This window comes from Canis aureus, chromosome 37 (assembly GCF_053574225.1).
Source record: "Canis aureus isolate CA01 chromosome 37, VMU_Caureus_v.1.0, whole genome shotgun sequence".
Lineage (NCBI taxonomy): Eukaryota > Metazoa > Chordata > Mammalia > Carnivora > Canidae > Canis > Canis aureus.
In genome coordinates this window covers 26,628,105-26,650,045 of record NC_135647.1, presented here as the reverse complement: position 1 = coordinate 26,650,045, position 21,941 = coordinate 26,628,105, and the positions used below count along the sequence as shown (strand labels likewise).

General features: G+C 46.5%; 1 protein-coding gene and 2 long non-coding RNA genes across 7 annotated transcripts in view; 2 read left to right on the top strand and 1 right to left on the bottom strand.

Moving 5' to 3' along the window:
• Positions 1-3,596, top strand: part of LOC144306871 (uncharacterized) — a 38,193-nt gene extending 34,597 nt beyond the window's left edge. The window contains exon 2 of the long non-coding RNA XR_013373932.1: positions 2,079-3,596. This is a non-coding gene — a long non-coding RNA (uncharacterized LOC144306871). The remainder of the gene's footprint in view (positions 1-2,078) is intronic.
• LOC144306870 (uncharacterized) lies at positions 3,098-10,988 on the bottom strand. 2 transcript variants are annotated; one of them, XR_013373930.1, is made up of 3 exons: positions 10,681-10,988; positions 5,285-9,680; positions 3,098-3,320 (listed from the first exon to the last, which is right to left on the bottom strand). It is a non-coding gene; the product is annotated as an uncharacterized LOC144306870 (long non-coding RNA). The 2 variants fall into 2 exon arrangements; XR_013373931.1 differs by having other exon boundaries at positions 5,332-9,680.
• LOC144306869 (uncharacterized) lies at positions 6,056-18,361 on the top strand. Of its 4 annotated transcripts, XM_077886516.1 has the most exons (8): positions 6,066-6,275; positions 6,746-6,853; positions 7,949-8,083; positions 8,255-8,442; positions 9,048-9,149; positions 12,750-12,889; positions 13,049-13,126; positions 16,303-18,361. In XM_077886516.1, exons 5-8 carry the CDS (start codon positions 9,104-9,106, stop codon positions 16,318-16,320), a joined length of 282 nt encoding a protein of 93 aa, XP_077742642.1. In that variant the 5' UTR covers positions 6,066-6,275; positions 6,746-6,853; positions 7,949-8,083; positions 8,255-8,442; positions 9,048-9,103; the 3' UTR covers positions 16,321-18,361. The 4 variants fall into 4 exon arrangements, 3 of the variants coding, with proteins under 3 accessions (XP_077742641.1, XP_077742642.1, XP_077742640.1); XM_077886514.1 differs by lacking the exon at positions 12,750-12,889 and having other exon boundaries at positions 6,071-6,275; XM_077886515.1 differs by lacking the exon at positions 12,750-12,889 and having other exon boundaries at positions 6,056-6,275; positions 7,949-8,442.
• The last annotated feature ends 3,580 nt before the right edge of the window (positions 18,362-21,941 follow it).

Here is a 21,941-nt window from a genome sequence, read left to right as displayed (position 1 = left end):
GGTGTGTCCTGGGATCCCCAGGGCTGCCCTAGATCAGCGACCTGGATCTGTGGGGCACGCCCAGGGCCCAGGAGGCCACATCCAGCTGTGAGAGGGCTCACTCAGCCCAGGGCCAGAATCCAGGGCTGGCCAGGGCCATGGGGGCCTGATTCCATTAGTCTTTGAGTTGGGACTGGTGGGGGCTCAAATCAACCCAGCCCCCAAAGAGCCTGGACCCAAGTCAGCCCAGGTCCCTCTAGGTTAGGGGCTGGTGTCCTGTGCAGGTTGTGCCACCCTCCAGGAGGAAGAGTAGGAGGAGGCAGGGCACAGTGCTTCCTCTGCTCCAAGCACCTGCACCCACCCTGTCGGGGGCTCCCTGTCTTTCCTCCTCCCTGCAAACCCTGGATATACTATGGGACACCGGGCTTCTGATGGTAGCAGGCTGTCCAGAGAATCATGGGGAGGCTGACCATGTCCCACAGGGGGCAGCTGCACCGGGTCCTTGCTGAGGGGCGATGGTGTGTGAGTGGATGGTGTGGGGACAGGGGATGATGGTGGTGGATTGAGGGGGATGGTGTAGGGGGGATGGTGTTGGGGTATAGTGTGGGTGGGTTTTGTGTGGGGGTGTGTGGGTGTGAGGGGGATGGTGTAGGGGGGATGCCATGAGGGATAATGATGTAGGGGGATAGTGTGTGGGTGGGGAATGAAGGGGATGGCGTGGGGGGCCTGCGGACACAGGGCATCCCCTTCCTCTAAGATGCACACCGAGACATCTACAGATAAAGGCGACCACAGTCTTAGGTTTATTGTGACACCTGCCTCAGGGCCCCGTGTGGTCAGTTCAGGGCCCTGGCTGGACTGGGCGCATTATCTGGGTGTCATCATACTATGTATGTTTACAAATTGCAAGTTGTCTCAAATTAAATGCATAGAATTTAGAAATATATAAAGCACCGAGGTTGGGTGTCACTCTGACCCTTCAGACCCTCATCGGATCAATGTGTGTCCTCCTCCAGTCACAGCCATGCAACCTGCCCCCAGGTCCCCTTAATGCCCCCCATGGCCACCACCCAGGCACCTGGTTTTCAGGGTGCCGTCCGTCACCCCTTTGGGGTTCAGCTCACATGGCAACCCCTGGAGGCCCCATCCTAGTGGCCTCCTCATCCCTGAGACACCAGGGGTGGAGACACAGAGGTCATCCCCAGCACCCTACCATGCCGCTGTGTTTTTTTGGCTGCTGTTCTTCCCCCGGCCTCAGAAGCCCCATGTTCCCTACCCAGAAGCCACCAGCCCTCCCCCGGGTCCCAATCCCCCCTGGACCCTCAGCCTCACCCTACCCCGTAGTAGTCCCAAAACATGATGTGACTCCTGAATGTCATGTTGATGTCCAGGTCCACCTGCTTGATGTCCCTGGAGGAGACCAGGGCCTCTTATTTCATTTCCTGTGGGAATACCGGGGAGGAGGAGCCAGCGTCAGGGACTCAGACCCCGACATGTCACCAGGTGCCATCCTGGGCAGGGAGCCCAGGGGCCACCATGGGAGTGTGTCCTGCCACATCCTCCTTCCTTCCCCTGGGAAGCTGGGGATGGCGGGAGTGCCCAGCATGCCCATGGACCTGTGTGAGGGCCTGTGCCCAGCTGTTGTGGGCGGGGAGGTGACTGAGGGTCAGCCTGGGTGGGAGAAGACAGGGGGTCAGTCCAGGTGGGAAGGGGACATGGGGGTGTTGTGCACAAGATGGCGAATCCGAGAAACCACTAAGGAGCCGACACTAATGCAAACAAACGAGGGTTGTTTTACAAACTCGAGCATGGGTCCAAGTATACCCCACAGAGTGGAGCAGGGAGTTGGACCCCGAGGACGGTTTTAACTTAGTTTTAAGGGCCTGGTCTCGGGGACCTCCAGAAGGGCTGGAGCAATTCCTCAAGTTCTGTTCACATTTTGATATGGGGCCTTCAAGGGCATTGAGCACTCTTCTCATTCTAATAGGGGCTTCCAGCCCTTGGCTTGGGCTCAATTTTTATTCTATTGTGGGGCATTCGAGGACATTAAGCTGTAAATTTTTGTTTTTTTCCTGTAACTGAAGTAATGTAAATTTCAGCTCTTCTTCACAGGGGCCTGGGATTGCTGGACATGTGCAAATGCTGAACTTAAAGTGGAATGGCCGTAATGTTCTCGGCCTCCACGCGTCCCGTCCCATACTCTCTAGCTCCTGCCACCCTCCCTGGAGCTCCTAAGAGAGCAATTGCAAATGACCTCAGCGTGGCAGCCTGTGTTGAGGGACAAGCCCCGGGATTTGGGAACAGGAAGACCTGAAGTTCGGCGTATCAGCTATGCAGCAGGATTTGATGCTGCAGACTCTTATTCCCTAAGGCTATCTTGACAACTGACTTTGTATGTAGAAAAGTTCTCCTTTGCCTTTAAAAGATGAGGAGCAAGTCAAAGCGTTTTTTCTCTGCCCATCTGATTGCTCAGATTCCAATCTGAGATGTATTGACTGTTAATATGGATAATGTACTATCCGTAGTAGTATTGTTAAAATATTCTGACACAAGTAATTCAGAGGGATGAGGCTTTCTCAACTATTTCTTCACAGTTCAGTCACTCATCAGAAAATGCATCTTTATGGATTTGGAAATAACTGAGAGACATTATTACCAATGGTCCTATTATTATGTGAAGGATTCTTCCCTGAAATTCTTCCCCTGTTTCAACTGACACTGAAACACTGTGAACTCTTTGGAAGACAAATGTCAAGGAAATAAATGTTATGCATTGCTAATTTTAAATGCACTTGCAATATGGTGTCTATTATAATAGAAGTTTTTTAATCTGATTTTTGCTATTTATTATCCTTTCCTGCTTTTCAGGTTGAGAAGGCATTGTACGTGTTCATAAGTGTTTTTCTTTCCTTCTGATATAAAATTTTTACTTTGTTCCCAACGAAGGAACTCTCTAAGAATAAGGCAAAAGTTACTTCAACTATTCTTGAAATGTCTTCACACTTGGAGCCTGATTTATTTAACTCAATTTTCAAAATAAATCTTATTTATTAGAAAAAAAAACAAAGATTTATAGGGAAATTGAGAACATAGTAAGAGAATTCTCATTCACTTGCACTCAATTTTTCCAATTATTGATATATTAGTATGGTTCAAATATTAGCTAATGAATCAATATTAAAATATTTGCATTAACCAAGGACAATGCTTTATTCAGATTTCCATAGTTTTTGCTAAGTTACCATTCCTCATATCATACTCCATTTGTCCTCATGTTTTCTTAGGCTCCTCTGGATTGTGACAGTCTTTCAGGCTTTCCTTGTTGTCGTTGAACTGGAACACTTTGAGAAGTAGAGTATTTTGTAAAATTTCCCTCAGTTGGGAAATGTCTGTTGTTTATCTCATGATTAAACTGTTTTTGTGGATTATATACAGAGATATACTGCTATTTTTATTATATCATATAAAGGATAGATACTATCAACATAATTTATCAGTCTTGGTATCCATCTGATCATCTTGCTGATGTAGTGTTTGTCAGCTTTCTCCGTAGTAAAGTGATTCTTTATTGTTATTGTTATTATTATTATTAATATTATATTATCATTATTTTTTAAGTTTTTCATAATATATTTTGTAGAAGGAAGTTACTATGTGTATTGCACACATAAGAGTGGGAAGCTATGCTCATGAACTTGAGGGTGGAATGTCTGCACAAATTGTTTGAAATTCTTCTACATGGGAGATTTCTCTTCATTCTGGGTTTGTTTGTGTCTTTTTCAAAGACGCTATTTAATTAATTGAGAGAGAGAGGAGAGAAAAACCATGAGCAAGAAGGGCAGAGGGAGAAGGAGAAGCAGGTTCCCTGCTGAACAGGGAGCCTTCCTTGGGACCTGGATCATGATCTGAGCCTAAGTCAGAAGCTTAACTGACTGAGCCACCCAGGTGCCACTTTTTCTTCCTTCTTTTTTTTTCTTAATAATAAATTTATTTTTGTGTGTGTGTTCAATTTGCCCACATACAGAATAACACCCAGTGCTCATCCCATCAAGTGCCCCCCTCAGTGCCCATCACACATTCACCCCCACCCCAGCCCTCCTCCCCTACCATCACCCCTAGTTCGTTTCCCAGAGTTAGGAGTCTTTATGTTCTGTCTCCCTTTCTGATATTTCCCACACATTCCTTCTCCCTTCCCTTATATTCCCTTTGACTATTATTTATATTCCCCAAGTGAATGAGAACATACAATGTTTGTCCTTCTCCAAATGAGTTACTTCACTCAGCATAGTGCCTTCCAGTTACATCCACCTGGAAGCAAATGGTGGGTATTTGTCATTTCTAATGGCTGATCAAGGCCCCCCTTTTCTCTCTCTTCATCTTCTGAGTCTACTATGATATGAATGTTATTGCTTTAATAAGTGGCTGAGTTCTCTATGTCTGCCTCTGTGGTCCATAACCTTCCTTGTTTTTAAGGCTTCCACTTGGGACTGCATCTCAGTTATAGCATTTTTAACATTGGCTTGACTAGATTTTACTTCTTTTATTTCTACAGTAAGGAATTCTCTAGTTTTCTTCTGTGCTCTTTTTCCAGCCCAGCTGCTATCTTTATAATCATTGTTTTAAACTGTAGTTAGACATCATATATGTGAATGGATGAACTTCCTGGCTGTGAGTACTACCCTACCTAACCTAACTACCTAACCCTAACCCTAACCCCAACCCCTAACCCTAACCCCAACCACAACCCTAACCCTAACACCCAAACCCTAACCCTAACCTCTAACCCCTAACCCTAACCCCTAACCCTAACCCTAACAACCCTAACCCTAACCCTAACCCTAACCCTAACACTAACCCCTAACACCTAACCCTAACCCCTAACCCTAACCCTAACCCTAGCCCTAACCCTAACACCTAACCCTAACCCTAACCTCTAACCCCTAGCCCTAACCCTAGCCCTAGCCATAGCCCTAGCCCTAACCATAGCCCTAGCCCTAACCCTAACCCCTAACCCTAACCCTAACTCTAACCCCTAACCCTAACCCCTAACCCTAACCCTCTAACCCTAACCCCTAACCCTGACCCTGACCCTAACCCCTGACCCTGACCCTAACCCTGACCCTAACACCTGACACTGACCCTGACCCTAACCCCTAACCCCTAACCCCTAACCCCTAACCCTAACCCCTAACCCTAACCCCTAACCCTAACCCCTAACCCTAACCCCTAACCCTAACCCTAACCCCTAACCCTAACCCTAACCCCTAACCCTAACCCTAACCCTAACCCCTAACCCTAACCCTACCCATGTGTTTGCTGTATCGTGTTGTCCAGGTTCCAGTCACCCAGTACCTCGGAGTGACACAGGGATATTTATGCCACAGGTCATTGTCGCTGGGAGTCATGGTGAAGTCTCCAATCTCCAAAACCCAAAAGGAGGCACCTTGGTCTCATTCTAAATAGAACAGGAAACAATTGGACGGTTTGACGACAGAAGATGACCATGTCTGCACCTTGGAGCATTCCTACCCCATCATGGTGCCCCCATTGACATGAGGCCTGAGGTAAAGTGACCATTGTGATATGATGTTGCTGAAACCCAGGCCACGTTCACATGGTCCTCCGTGCCACATCGCACCTCTTCTTGTCAATCCACCATCCTTAAAATTGCGCCTCAGGTACACAGGGCACCAGCTCACGTGCATTACAAATATCATCCACAGACCCCTGATGATGTCCCTAGGAAGCAGGTTCTGCCTCTTCTATCATGTGCAGGGCGGGAACCTGGGGACTATGTGAGAGACACGGGGGGGTAGAGAGGTCACAGATCTGGGACGGCAAGCATAGAAAGGTCTGAATTCAGCTCCGTCTCCAGAAAAGTAGGACCTGCCTTACATTTTCAGAGAGTTGTGGCTGTGGCATTTTTGGCTCCTGCTGTACAGTTAAGGAGAGGGCGTGGGGCAAGTAGTCATCTGCCCAGAAGGGGCTCTGGATAGGTCTGACTGAAGGGAGGGGCCCAGGGGCTGGAATTTGACAAAGTGACGTCACTTCCTTGGGGACAGGCCCACAATTGATTGAGAGCTCTGGTAACCAGGAAGCTGCGTTCTAGAACTCCCTGCTTTCCAACTCACTTAACTGGAGCCGGTCAAGAGAGCAAGATGTTCTGTTGCTGTTGCCCTACTTTCAGGCGCTCTGGGCTCAGGAGAGTCCAGACGGACAGATGTTCATGTCGCTGTCAACGTCAGCTCGGCCCTCTTCTCCGAAGCTTCTGGTTATGGGTCGGGAGACCTCAACAGGTACCGCAAGGCACCTGGGGGAGGCCACTGGGGAGCAGGCCACACTGTGATCTCAGCTGAGCGGGGTCGCACCTCTTTAACCCTCATTGTGTGTGTGTAAGTTTGTGTGTGTGTGTGTGTGTGTGTGTGTGTGTGTGTGTGTAGAGGGGACAGAGGAGAGGAACATGCCCTTCCTGGGCAGAAACCAGCTGCCAGGGCTTGGAAGCCTGACACATCTTTGGTGTTCAGACGCCAGGTCATAGCAGGCAAGATGAGAAGGTGAGTGCTGAGGACAAGCTCAACTTGGAGTATGTTAGTCATGAGCGTAAGAGTGTCTTTCATCTGACTTCTCCTTGCCAGATGTCTCTTCAGCTGTCCCTGTGATATGAAGCGGAGAACACGATTTCTAAAGGGGATGTCCCCTTGGAGTGTTGTGGAGGGAGTACCCTAATGTCTCTTGGCCCTGTACATACGGGGCATTGTATTTGCAGAGCTGCACCCAGGAGATCTTGGAGGAGATGTTCTGTGGCTTCAACTCTTCTAACTCCCTAGACCATGATCGGGTCCACCAGGCAAACGAGGATCAGTGCTGTTCTGAGGTGAGAATGGGAAGAGGGTTCTCCACAGAAAGATGGCCCCACACAAACATGGAGAGACACCTGGGCCCTTCCGTAGTGTTTCCACATGAGTGACGCACAGGCCCAACCGCAAAGAGACCTGAACCTCCACTCCTAACCCTTACGTATGAGGCTACGTATGAGGTGATAAGACACCCTTCCTCCAGGCTGGAATGGTGCAGGATATAGTTCATGTTTTTGAAGAGTGGGGGTGGTTTGTTTGTTTCACTCAGAGCAATGAGTGTCTTTTCCTTATTTCACCCACGTGTCCCAGATATCCTGTGTAGAACGCAGCTCCACTGTCATTGCACGTCGGCAGGCCTCACAAAACATCACACTAAAGAGGGTGATTTAATACAAAAGGAAGGGTGGGATGAAGCCATTCTCTATGTTTATCTATAAGGTGTCGTATGACAGAACACATCAGATCATTGTAGGCCCAACAAGTCATGAGCTGTGTCCTTATGGATCTTCGTAGTACTCCATCAATGGGGCCATCTGCCACAGTGATTCAGCCATTCAAGGCCCTTGGCACTTGACCTGATGCTATTCTCTTGCCATGTCTGCCGTGCTGCAAGGAGCACCTTGTGTGTCCCCACAGACTGTTTCAGTTGCTAGATCTGCCATAACCCGGAAGCCCAGTTTGGGTGGAAGCTCTCGGATGTCTCCTGACCCAAGTAGCTGACTCTGTCTTTTCTGTTCAGATCCACACAGGAAATATTGGATGAGTTGCTCCAAGGGTTCAATTGCTCCATCTCCCCCTGAGACACACAGGTGCATCAGGCCACAAGCATGGCCGGTCTGGGCTGAGAACAGGTCCCATTCATGGTGAAAATCAGGACCCACATATGATCAGGGCAAGCCAAGAACCCAGACTAGAAACAACTGGCTCCCCTGGAGCCTGCCGGAGAAGGTGCTCTCCCCTGATCCTTCCTCCCTAGGTCAGGAACAGACCAAGGAACATCAGCTTAGGGGAAAGGCCACACAGCCCAGCCCATGCTTTGGTCTCTTCTCAGGCCCAATATGTGGGATCTTGAGCAGCATTTGAGGTGCTAACCCTCTGTGTTCTATCTGCAGTGGGATGTTTACGGATGACTCCATGGAATACTGGTCTTCGTAAAAGCTCTGAGTTGAGAGAAATGCGGATGTTGCTCAGCTACTTGAATGTGTTGAAGTTGCCAATGCTCTGCCCTGCGTCCCAACCAACCAATGGTACTTTGAAGCCTAGAACCTTTTTCTGTGTGGGCCCTGAAGTCCTTTGTCCTGCACAACTTCCCGAGGGGATGGGTGTCTCTGGGCTGAGCGCCAGACCCTGATCTTCCCAGTGGCCCGTGGTTGGGAAGCTGACTACAGTGCCCCTCCTTGTGTCTCTGGTGTGGAAAGGAATCATCCACCCTGACCCTGGGTGAGGCCTGGACCATGCGGATGCTCCAGGAAGGCAGAATGGATACTTTTGTACAGTCCCTGCTGCGATCCTTCCAGGAGAGGAGCCTCTCAGAAAACGCAGTCGTTTCCTGTCTCTACCAGGTGTTCAGCACAGCCCAAAGGGTCCTGGGCCAGCATCTCCACAGGTGAGTGACCACCCCATACACAGCACAGGGCCTGAGGCTCGCCTCTACTACTGGTATGTTTTGGGAATGTCACTGCACCTCTCTGAGCTTCCTTTTCCTCCTGTGAAAAGTGCTGTGGAAGAGGATGAACCTCATGGGGCTACTGTGGGCAATCCTGGCAGAAAACATGGCCTAGACTTCTCTGGTGCCCGGCCCTGTAGAAAGGGCTGCTGGGCGTCTTCCTGTGGAGCAGTTGTCTCTCCCCAGCAAAGAAGCTCTCCACATCAAGCCTCACGGGCCTGTGGCACCCTGGGTGGACAGAAGCACGTGGAAAGCAAACCGTTTTCCTGTTTGCAAAGACTTCTGGGATTCCATCTAACTGGCCCTGCTCCTTGTCCTTCATGTGCTCAGAGCAGAGGTCACTGGGGAAGGCAGAGCAGCTCATGGTCCACTCAGTAGACGGAAAGTGCTGGTTGGGATTCCTTTCTCCAAGAATAGAGATAAAGCGCCTAGGATTGCAGACACATTTCTAAGCACTAAGATCATTGGAGGAATACAGTAGATACACTGTCTCAGTCTCAAGTCTAATCAGAGTGTCAGACCGTCAATCACTCTACCTGTCGTAGGACGCATGTCCACAGTTGGTTAGATGTGACATCTTCATGGCCGCCGCACGGGATGAATGGATCCACCCACATTTCGACCACTCGGTTGGACGATAATATCAAGTAAGGGAACTGGGTGGCTCAGTCAGTGAGGCCCCTGCTTTCAGGACAGGCCATGATCCCGGGGACCTGGCTTGAGACCTCCATTGGGCTCCCTGCTCAGTGGGGAGCCTGCTTCGCCCTCTCCCCCTGCAGCTCACCAGCTTATTCTCTCTCTCTCCAAGAAATTAATAAATTTCCTTAAAAGATTTTTTAAGGGATCCCTGGGTGGCGCAGCAGTTTGGCCCAGGGCACGATCCTGGGGTCCTGGAATTGAGTCCCGCGTCGGGCTCCCTGCATGGAGCCTGCTTCTCCCTCTGCCTGTGTCTCTGCCTCTTTATCTCTATGTTTATCATGAATTTAAAAAAACTTAAAAAATTTTTGTAAAATATCAAGTAAAACTAGGATTGGTCTTTGGATCCAGAAGGAGAACTTTGATGCCTTCACAGAACACATTGCTAGACTACAGGGGTTGTTGTTGGGGAGTGACTCTCAGAGCCCAGATTCACATAGATCTCTTGATTTCCATGGGGAGGGCTTCATTTTGGGGTCTTCCTGTGAAGAGACATATGAGTCAAAGGGAGCAGCATGTGGGGTCCGTCACCTGAACCTGAACACTAACCCTAAAAAACCCTATTCCCTAAACCGAAACCTATCGCTAACCCTAACCCTAACCCTAAACCTAATGCTAACCCTAACTGAATACTAACCCTCACCTTCAACCTCACCCTAAGCAATACATGAACCGTAAACCAACCCTAACCTTTCCCAAACCCTAACCTGAACCCTAAACCTGAACCTAACCCTAAAACTGATTCCTAATCCCAAACCCTAAATGGTAAACCCAAACGCTAAACTCACCATAACCCTAACCTAACCCTAAACCCTAATCCTAACCCTAACACTAACTGTAACCCGAACCCTAACCCTAAACCGAAGAACCCAAACCCTAAACCGAACCCTGACCCTAACCCCAAACCTAACCCTAACTCGATACGTAACCTGAACACTAACCCTAATCCTAACTCAAACCCTAACCACCTTAACCCTAACCCCTAACTCCTAACCCTACCCTAACCCGTAACCTAACCCATACCCTAATCCGTACCTTAACCCGTACCCAAACCTAACCTGTACCCTAACCTGTACAATAACCTTAACCGGTAACCTTAACCCTAATACTATCCTTAACTCTTCCCCGTATCCTAATCCGTAACCTAACCCTTACCCTAACCTGTACCCTAACCCGTTCCCTAACCCGTACTCTTACCCATACCCTAACCCCAACCCCAACTCTAACCCGTATCCTAACCCTTAGCTGTACCCCATCCTGTACCCTAACCCTAACCCTTCCCTGACCCTAACCCTTAATCCTAAACCTAACCCCTAATCCTACCTTAACCCTAATTGTAATCCTGATCCTTAACCCTTACCTTCGGTGTAACCCCAGTACCCGAACTCGGTCCCGAACCCTGACCCTACCCCAAACACGAACCTAACCGCGAAAGAAACCCTAATCCCTAAGCTCTAACAGTAACTGGACCACTTCACCTACCGTTGGTTTCTAGTGTCCTTCCTCCTGCTGATGTGGCCGGACCAATTTCTCCATCATCCTCCAGGGCGTTCTGAGGAATCCTCGGCCGTCCTAGTGGACGTGGCCCTGTTCCCTCCCTGCGGGTCCTTAAGTTCCATTTTTGTACGCACTTCGGGCCTCCGTCAGCGCCCCTACTCTCCCCCTCGGGTCATGCGGGGTGGGGGGCTTCTCTCTGCACGGGCGCGGCCCCACATGGTCCTTAACCCTCCCCGCGGGTCCTGAGGAGCCGGGCCCTGTCAGCGTGGACGCGGCCCCACGGCCTCCCGAGCCTCCCCGCGCACCCAGGCTCCCGTCAGCAGGCGGACGAGGCTACTGCGCACGCGCCCCCTGGTCCGGGCCTGGGCTCGGGCGCCCCCTGCGGGACGCGCAGGCGCTGTAGGAGGCCGAGCGGGAGGCGGCGTCCCCGCGCCCAGGGCCGCCCCTGCCTCCGTCCAGGCTCCAGCCGAGGCCTGTGAGCTGCGGAAACGTCTCCCCCACGCGGAGCCCAACCCCGGCTTCCCCAGGACACTGGCGGACGGTGACCTGGAGCCCAGGGACGCGACGTGACATGTGGACCAAACTCACCACGTCCCGCAAAACCCCCTGCACCCTCCTCCGCTGCGGGCGGGGCCGCGGGCCGGTGCGGCCGCCCTGGAGACAGCGCGGAGGCTGCTCGGGGAGTTCCCGCTGGAGCCGCCCTGGGACCGGCAGGTGTGCGGCCTGGAGCTCCTGGGCGATAGAGACGCGGGGAGACGCCGGACACCTGCGCCCCGATGTGCACGGCAGCCGGGTCCACAGCAGCTGTAGGAGTAGGGCTACAGGTGTAGGCTCAGGTGAGGTGGAGCTGTGGTGCTAGGGTTTGGTTAAAGAATGGGGTAGTGGTTAAGAGTAGGGTTAGGCATAGTTTAATGTGTAGAGGTAGCTGTACGATTAGCAATAGAAGTAGGCATATGGGTAGGGGTAGCCTCAAGTGTAGGGGCCAGGTTGTGTTGGGTTAGAGGAAGTGTAGGGTTAGGTGTAGGGGTAGCATAGGTGTGGAGTTAGTAATAGGGCTATGACTAGGGTTAGGGGTAGGTTTGGGTTAGGGGTATGTTTAGGAATAGTTACAGGCCTAGGTCTAGTGGTACATGTAGGGTATGTCTAGAGGTAAGAGTAGATGTAGGGTTATGGGTAGTGGTAGGTTTAGGGGTAGGGTCAGGTGGGGTAGAGGTAGGTGTATGGGTACTGTTGGAGTAGGGTCAGGCATAGAGTAGGTTTTGGAGTACGGTTATGGTGGGTTTAGTGTTATGTGTAGCTGTAGGAGTAGAGTTAGGGGTAAGGTTAATGGTAGGGGAGGGGTCGGGGTAGGCATGGGTAGTAGTAGGGGCAGGCATAGTGTTAGCATTTGTGTTATGTGTAGGCATAGGTCTTGGAGTATGAGTAGGGGTAGGATTAGGTGTACTGGTTGGGGTAGGCTTCGGGTTAGTTGTAGGGTTAGGGGAAGGGTTAGGTGAAGGGGTAGGTGTAAATGTATTTTATGAAGGCCTCTAAAAACAACACTTATTGTCTTATTAGGGACTAAATGAAGAGACAAGTTCCCAGGCTGATCCTTCAGCTTTCCTAAGGCCATATGGTCACGGCTCATGGTCCAAAAGGAGCATGTATCCAGGGTGGGGTAGGGAAGGACAGCATCATTCTGGAAGTCCCCACCACCATAGATCTTTATCCACTCCTGTGTCAGTGGACGTCTGGGCCCTTTCCGTAATTTGGCAAATGTGGACGTTGCTGCTATAAACACTGGGGTGCAGGTGCCTATTCGAATCACTGCTTGTGTCCTTTGGATAAATACCCAGTAGTGCAATGGCCGGGTCGTAGAGAAGCTCTGATGTTTCCTTTCTGAGGACCCTCCACGCCGATTTCTAGAGTGGCTGCACCAGCTTGGGTTCCCACCAATAGTGTAAGACGGTTCCCCTTTCTGCGTCCTTGTCATGGACAATTTTTCAAGTTGTTATTCTGTCCCTGGTTCTCACCATTCATCAAGCTGGATATTGAAAAACCCTCCTTTTTTCTAGAAGGTGGCATTATAGCTGAAGTGAATGCTTTCTTCCTTGCCATTGAGGGTGGCTTTCTGTGTGTGCTCCCGTCCATCCGAGCTTGCTCTCAAGTCTTACTGGGGAGTGTGTTCAAGGAGCCAGCGGGAGAGTGGGGAGAGGTATGGGTTTGGCATTTGGCATGTTGTGGGTGCCCTGTATCCTGCAGGCACATCTCCAGGGGTAGTACTCACAGAGGTTCATGGGACTTTCTTTTAAGCAGTCCCTTTAATGGCTTTGAAATTAATCTTCCTTTTCCCCAATATCTTCCCTCCCTTCAGCGATACAGCCTCCACCTTAGTACTCTGGGTGCTGCTGAAGACAAATGGGCTTCTGCACCGGTGTCCTGCCTGCACGAGGTAACCAGGCGTTCACTTACTGACATCCACTCCTCCCATGGGAGGGGTCGCCTCCACCACACGAATCAGCTATATTCGGCGTTTCCTTAGGAGAGGGACAGCGTCGGGAAAGTTCCTCCAAGCGCTTCCACTGCAACCAACTTTTCTCCCCCTCCAATAATGTGCCGGAGTCTCCCTTTGGGAAGCTGGTCTTCTACCGTTTCTGTCTCACATGGGGGTGCCTACTTAGGTCATTTCTTGCCTGACAGTGATGGGCAGGGTCCATGCTGTCTCCCTGGCTTAGCTGGTTCTGTAGCCCGTATGGAGGTTTGTCTGCTCCTTACTGGCTGCACTGGTAAATGAGGTGCTTCCTGGGTCCCTTTGCTAAGTTCCCAAAGACTTCCCAAGGTGCTTTTTTTCACTTTTTAAAAAAGATTTACTTATTTTATTTATCTTTAAAATAATTTTTTTATTGGAGTTCTATTTGCCAACATATAGCATATCACCCAGTGCTCACCCAGTCACCGCATCCCCCCGCCCACCTCCCCTTCCACCACCCCTTGTTCGTTTCCCAGAGTTAGGAGTCTCTCATGGTCTGTCTCCCTCACTGATATTTTCCACTCATTTTCTCTCCTTTCCCCTTTATTCCCTTTCACTGTGTTTTATATTCCCCAAATGAATGAGACCATATAATGTTTGGTTTTTTTGTTTATACATGAATGTCTAATCCATTGATTAAAAAGGGAGATTAAAAAAAGGAATGTCACACTGCCATGTTGTTGATGTCACTCCTATGCATTTTGTCTTTTATACCAAATAGTAAAACCAAAGAAGTTTACAAACCAAAATAAAATAACCCTGGCTTTTACATTTACCTATATAAATGGTAGCTATCTTTACCGTCCTTCATTTCTTTGTATGCCTTTGAGTTTCTGTGTAGTGTCTCCATTCCAGCCTGAAGAACTCCCTTTAAGAATTATTTAAGGGCAGATATGCTAGTAAAATATTCCCTTAGTTTTTGTGTATTTGGGACTGTCTTAATTTCTCCTTCATCTGTGCTGGATATATTCTTTATTGGCATATATTTCTTTTATCATGATGCTTCTGGCTTCCCCGTTTATGAGGTAAAATGGACTATGAATCTTGTTGAGAATCTCTTGTGATGAGTCACTCTACTCTTGCTGTTTTCAAGATTCTCTTTGTGTTTGGTTTTCCACAATGTGATTACAATCTTCCTTGATGTGGATCTTTCTTGAGTTTATTCTATTGGGCATATGTTTGGTTTCTTTGTTGTGTATGTTCATGTCTTTCAGAACATTTGGGAAGTTGCTGATCTTTATTTCTTCACATAATCTCTCTGCCCCTTTCTCTCACTTTCCTTCTAGGACTCACATTGGGCATGTGCTGATCTTCTTGACCAATAACCCTTAGCTTCTGTTCACTTTTCTTCTTTAATTTACTTTTATGCTTCCCAGTTAGATCATTCAATTCTCCTGTATTCAGGTTTGCTGAGTTTTTTCTTCTGCTTGTTCACGTCTATTCTTATAACCCTCTAGTGAAACTCTCAGTTAATTTCAGCTTTAAAATTTGGTTCCTTTTGTTTTTTTTTTAAATCAGTTTTATTTCTTTTTTTATTTTTTATTTATTTATGATAGTCACACACACACAGAGAGAGAGAGAGAGAGAGAGAGAGAGAGGCAGAGACACAGGCAGAGGGAGAAGCAGGCTCCATGCACCGGGAGCCCGACGTGGGATTCGATTCCGGGTCTCCAGTATCGTGCCCTGGGCCAAAGGCAGGCGCCAAACCGCTGCGCCACCCAGGGATCCCCTCAGCTTTAAAATTTGGTTCCTTGGGATCCCTGGGTGGCGCAGCGGTTTAGCGCCTGCCTTTGGCCCAGGGCGTGATCCTGGAGACCCGGGATCGAATCCCACGTCGGGCTCCCGGTGCATGGAGCCTGCTTCTCCCTCTGCCTGTGTCTCTGCCTCTCTCTCTCTCTCTGTGTGACTATCATAAATAAATAAAATAAAATAAAATAAAATTTGGTTCCTTTTGGGCAGCCCCAGTGGCGCAGCGGTTTGGCGCTGCCTGCAGCCTGGGGTGTGATCCTGGAGGTCCGGGATCGAGTCCCGCGTCAGGCTCCCTGCGTGGAGCCTGCTTCTCCCTCTCCCTCTGTCTGTGTCTCTGCCTCTCTCTCTCTCTCTGTGTCTATGAATAAATAAATAAAATCTTTAAAAAAAATTTGGTTCCTTTTGATACTATCCTGAATCTCTTGATGCTGTTTGGTGCACATCATTCTCCTGGTGTACTTTACTTCTGGTGTACTTTACTTCTTTGTCCATGGTTTCCCTTAGCTCTTTCAGCATATTTAATGCAGCTTACTTATTATTGTATGATTGAAATATAGTTGATATACAATATTATATTACTTTCAGATGTACAATAGTGATTTATATTTATATTTCATATTTATCTACATTATGAAATGAGCAGCATAAATCTGTCATGAACAAAGTTATTACTGACTATACTCCCTATGCTTTACATCCCCATAGCTGGAATTTTGTACCTGTTATTCCCTTTCACCTATTCCTCCCACTTCCCCTTTTAGCAACCATCAGTTTGTCCTTTGCATTTATGAGTCTGTTTCTGTTTTGTTTTGTTTGTACATTTGTTTTGTGTTTAAGATTCCCCACATAAGTGAAATCACATGATATTTGCCTTTCTCTAACTTCTTTCACTTAGCATAACATCCTTAAGATCCAACCATGTATTCACAAATGACAAGATATCATTCTCCTTTGTGGCTAAATAATATTCCATTATACACACACACACACACACACACACACACACACACACACACTACATTTTCTTTATCCATTCATCTATCCATTCATCTGTTGATGGGCACTTAAACTGCTTCCATATCTTGGTTATTGTAAATAATGCTGCAGTAAACAAAGAGGTGCATGAATCTTTCCAAATTATTGTTTTGGGTTTTTTTTTTTTTTTGGATAAATACCCAAAAGTGGCATTGCTAGATCATATTGCAGTTCTGCTTTTCACTTGTAGAGGAACCTCCATACTGTTTACCATAGTAGCTGCTCCAAGTTTTCACTCCCACCATCAGTACACAAGGGTTCCCTTTTCTCCATATCCTTGCCAACACTTTCATTTCTTGTCTTTTGGATTCTAGCCATTCTCCTGGATGTGAAGTGATATCTCACTGCTTTTGATTTACGGTTCCCTGACAAGTCCTGTTGAACATCATCTATGTGTATGTCAACCATCTGTATGTTTTCTTTGGAGAAGTGTCTGCTCAGCTCTTCTGCCAATCTTGTTTCTTCAGTGTTGATTTGTGTGAGTTCTTTATATATCTTGGATATTAACCCCTTATTGATTGGATATATTATTTGCATATTCTTCTATTCAGTAGCCACTTCTTTAAACAATTTAAGTAGTCTTTACGCTCAATATGGGACTTGAACTCATGACTCCTAGATCAAGAGTTGCATGTTCCGCTAACTGAGCCACTCACTCAGGGCACCCGCTAACTGATGCCCTTCAGTAGCCCTTTTTAATTTTAATTAACTAATTGATTTTTATTTGAGAGAGAGAGAGCACACATGGCAGGGGAGAGGGAGAGAATCCCAAGCTGACTGCCCAGTAAGCATGGAGCCCAGCACATGGCTCCGTCTCATCACGCTGTAATCACAACCAAAGCCAAAATCAAGAGTTGTGTGCTTAACTGACGGAGTCACCCAGGTGCCCCTCATAGCCCTTTTTAAAATTAAGTTTTTAATTCCAGTATAGTTAACATACAGTATTATATTAGTTTCAGGTGTATAATACAGTGATTCAACAATTCCATACATCACCCGGTGCTCATCATGACAAGTGTACCCCTTATCTCTACCACCTGTTTAACCCATCCCCCCCCAACACCTCCCCTCTGGTGACCATCAGTTTGTTTTCTATAGTTAAGAGTCTGTTTCTTGGTTTGTCTTTTTTTTTCTTTGCTTATTTGTTTTCTTTCTTAAATTCCACATTTGAGTGAGATCATATGGTATTTGTCTTTCTCTTAGTTCACTTAGCATTATACTCTAGCTCCTTCCATGCCCTTGCAAAGATTTCATTCCTTTTTTTCTTAAGATAATTAAAAAATATTTATTTATTCATGAGAGACACAGAGAAAGAGAGGCAGAGACACAGGCAGAGGGAGAAGCAGGCTCCATGCAGGGAGCCCGACGCGGACTCGATCCTGGGTCTCCAGGATCACACCCTGGGCTGAAGGCGGCGCTAAACCACTGAGCCACCTGGGCTGCCCAAGATTTCATTCCTTCTTATGGCTGAATAAAATTCCATTGTATATATTCACCACATCCTTTTTTTTTTTTAATCCATTTATCTATTGATGGACACTCGGGCTACTTCCATAGCTTGGCTATTGTAACTAATGTTGCTATAAACATAAGGGTGTATGTATCCATTTGAATTTGTGTTTTTGTGTTCTTTGGGGTAAATTCCAGTATTGCAATTGCTGGATCATAGAGTAGCTCTATTTTCAACTTTTTGAGGAACCTCAACACTGTTTCCCACAGTGGCTGCACCAGTTTGCATTACTACCAATAGTACATGAGAGCTTTTTCTCCACATCCTCACCAACACCTGTTTCATGTGTTTTTAATTTTAGCCATTCTGACAGGCGTGAGGTGATATCTCACTAAAATTTTGATTTGCATTTCCCTGATGACTTGTGATGTTGAGCATCTTTTCATGTGTCTCTTGGGCATTTGCATGTCATCTTTAGAGAAATGTTCAGATCTTCTGCCCATTTTTAAATTGGACTTTGGTCTTTGGGTGCTATATCAGTTCTTTATATATTTTAGATACTAACCCTTTATTAGATATGTCATTTGGAAATACCTTCTTTCATTCAGTAGGTTGTCTTTTAGTTTTGTTGTTTTCTTTGCTGCACAGAAGCTTTTTATTTGGTGTAGTCCCAATAGTTTATTCTTTCGTTAATTTCTCTTGCCTCAGGAGACATATCTAGAAAAATGTTGCTATGGCTAATGTCAGAGAAATTATTGCCCATGTTCTCTTCTAGGATTTTTATGGTTTCACATCTTACATTAAAGTCTGTAATCTATTTTGAATTTATTTGGGGGTAAGTTGTAAGAAAGTGGTCCAGTTTTATTCTTTTGCACGTAGCCACCCAGTTTTTCCAGCATCATGTTTTTTTTTTTAATTTTTTTAAATTTATTTATGATAGTCACACAGAGAGAGAGAGAGAGGCAGAGACACAGGCAGAGGGAGAAGCAGGCTCCATGCATCGGGAGCCTGATGTGGGATTCGATCCCGGGTCTCCAGGATCGTGCCCTGGGCCAAAGGCAGGCGCCAAACCGCTGCGCCACCCAGGGATCCCTCCAGCATCATGTTTTGAAGAGACTTTTTCGCATTGGATATTCTTTCCTGCTTTGTTGAAGATGAGTTGACCATAGAATTGAGGGTGCATTTCTGGGTTCTCTGTTCAGTTCCATTGATCGAGGTGTCTCTTTTTCTGCCAGTATTTTGATTACTACAAGCTTGCAGTATAACTTGAAGTTATACTTCAAGCTTGTGATACGTCCAGTTTTGTTTTACTCTTTTAAGATTACATTGGATATTAGGGATCTTTTGTGGGATCTGTATGGCACATACAGATTTTAGAGCTGTTTGTTACACTTCTGTGAAAAATGCTGTTGGTATTTTGATAGGGATTGCATTAAATCTGTAGATTGCTTTGGGGAGTATAGATATTTTAACAATGTTTGTTTTTCCAATCCATGAGCATGGAACGGTTTTCCATTTCTTTGTGTCATCTTCAGTTTCTTTCATTAATGTTTTATAGTTTTCAGAGTACAGGTCTTTCATTTTTTTGGTTAGGTTTATTCCTAGGTATCTTACTTTTTTCAGTGCAATGGCAATTGAGATTGTTTTTATCTTCTCTTTCTGCTATTTCATTATTAGTATAGAAATTCAACAGACTTCTGTACATTGATTTTGTATTTTGCAAGTTTACTGAATTAGTTTCTCAGTTTTTGGTGGAATCTTTCAGGTTTTCTATATGGAGTATCATGTTACCTGCAAACAATGAAAGTTTGAGTTTTTCATTAACAATTTCGATGCCTTTTCTTTCTTTTTGTTGTACTACTGAGGCTACGACTTACAGTATTATGTTGAATAAAAGTGGTAAGAGTGAAAACAGTATGGAGGTTCCTCAAAAAGTTAAAAATAGAGCTACCGTATGACCTAGCAATTGCACTACTGGGGATTTACCCCAAAGGACACAAACAGTGATTTCAAGGAGTATGCGCACCCCAATGTTTATAGCAGCACTGTCCACAACAGCCAAAATATAGAAAGAGCCCAGATGTCCATCAACTGATGAATGGAAAAAGATGTGGTATATAAAATGGAATAGTACTCGTCCATTAAAATAATGAAATCTTGCCATTTGCAACGACACGGATGGAACTAGAGGGTATTATGCTAAGCAAAATAAGTCAATCAGAGAAAGGCAAATACAACATAATTTCACTCATATGTGTAATTTAAGAAATAAAACTGATGAACATAGGGGATGAAATGAGATGAAAACAGAGAGGGAGGCAAAGCTTAAGAGACTATTCTACACAGAATAGAGTGGCTGGAGGGGAGGTGGGTTTTGGGAATGGGTGATGGGCCTTAAGGAGGGCCCTTGATGGAATGAGCCCTGGGTGTTGTATGCAACCAATGAATCACTGAATTCTACCCCTGAAACTAATAATACACTATATGTTAACTAACTTGAATTTAAATAAAACAAAAAATAGTGAGAGTGGACTTCCTTGTCTTATTCCTGACCTTAGGGTAAAAGCTTTCAAGTTCTCCCGATTGGAGTACGATGTTCACTGCAGGTTTTGTTACACCTTTCTTATGTTGGGGTACGTTTCCTCTAACCTTACTTTGTTGAGGGTTTTTACCATGAATGGATGTTGTACTTTGTCAGATGCTTTTTCTGGATCTATTGAAATAATCATATGGTTTTTATCCTTTCTCTTCTTGATGTGATGTACCATATTGACTGATTCACAAATACAGCCTTTGTTTTATTTATTTATTTTTTCCAGCCTTTGTTTTAATAGAGTCACCTTAAATTCCTGAAGCAAAAGAAAAAAAAATACATTATCCTTCCCCCAAAATACACTTTCAGTTTTTGGTTGTTTGCAGGCTGGATGCTTAGCTAGGCTTTTATGAATTCTGCTTTAGCTTTCACTTCCTGAATGACTGGAGCATGAATTACAGTCAGAAGTGAAAGACTGGGGTATTGTATGGCTCTTTCTGAGCATGTAACCCATCCTGGGCATGCATATAGACTTCTTGATTTCCTGGCATATGTAGGAGCTTTTAACTGGCCCTCCCCCACCCTTTTACCTCCTTTTTGGTCTTTCCATTGCTTGCTGTAGGTTGCCATGCCAGTAGTTTTGCTCTTGCGTGCTTTAGGCAAATGCCCAAATGCCACTCCTTGCTCCAGTCCCTCAGGGGGTCATTGGAAAGATCCCAAGACACATCCTCATGTCAGTGTGAATAGAGTCTGCTAGTGCTCCCTCTGGTACTACCAACCTGCACCACAGATTCATACTGCTGTCTTCATGACTGCCAGCAATGTGGAGAATGGGAGACTCTAAGCAGGAAATTTAAGATGCCACAATACTCCCTTATTGCAGGGGCAGTTTCTTTCTTTCTTTTTAAAGATTTATTTGAGAGGAAGAGTGTGTGAGAGAGACAGCAGAAGTGGGGAGGAGTGTCAGAGGGAAAGGGAGAAGCAGACTCCATACTGAGCTGGGAGCCCCATGTGGGGCTCGATCCCAGCACCCTGGGATCATGACTTGAGTAGAAGGCAGATGCTTAACCCGCTGAGCCACCCAGGTGTCCATGAATCACTTTTCAACTCAGTCTTTGATGGGCTTTTCTACACAACACCGCTCTCTGTTCTCCTAGAGAGTTTGTGATACACAATTTCTTAAAAGAGCACTCTCCACTATCATCCCCAGAAATTCACTCCCAGCCTCTGACACCCGTACACGAGCAATGACAAACATCATAGCTGACATATTGGCCACTGGTGATTGTCATATGAATCCCAATTTCACAACAAAATATGGAAAAATATACATCTAATGATTGGCAATATGTGGGATGTATTTTTCTTAGAAACCAGATGAGGAAATGATTACTTTGGCTAATGTGGGGCACAGGAAGCAACAGAAAGGCACCATTTTGATAGGGCAAGAGAGTTGATGGAAGGTTCTGGCTAGGCAAGTAGTCAAGGAGGAGCCCTGTCCTCAGAACCATCTGCCTCATGCTCAGGGGGAGTAGGCAGGTCTATAGGATATTCAGAGTTGAGTCACATGTCAGTTGCTTGTGGTAGGAAATGGATTTTAAAAAGTGGGCAGTGGAGAGATCATGCTCGGAACGTGAAACACTATTGTCTTGGCAAAGAACTTTTCAGAAGATTCTGAGGAACAGAGTAATGTGACATCTTCCTCTACAAAGTCCTCTTGGAGGGCATGTGAGGCATGTGTAGGACTATGAGATGTGTGGCTCTGCAAGTGAGCAAGTGTGACAGAAGTGCCACGAAGGGGTGGCCGAGGAGCTGGGCTGAGGCAGGGAGGAGGGAGACGGACAGACAAATGCAGGCTAACTGGGGAATAAGTCCCCTTGAGAAGACAGGTTGGGAAGACAAACCACATCTCCTTTGTGTTTTTACTATTGGGAATGTGAGAAATATATGGCAAGTTGGACAAGTGACCC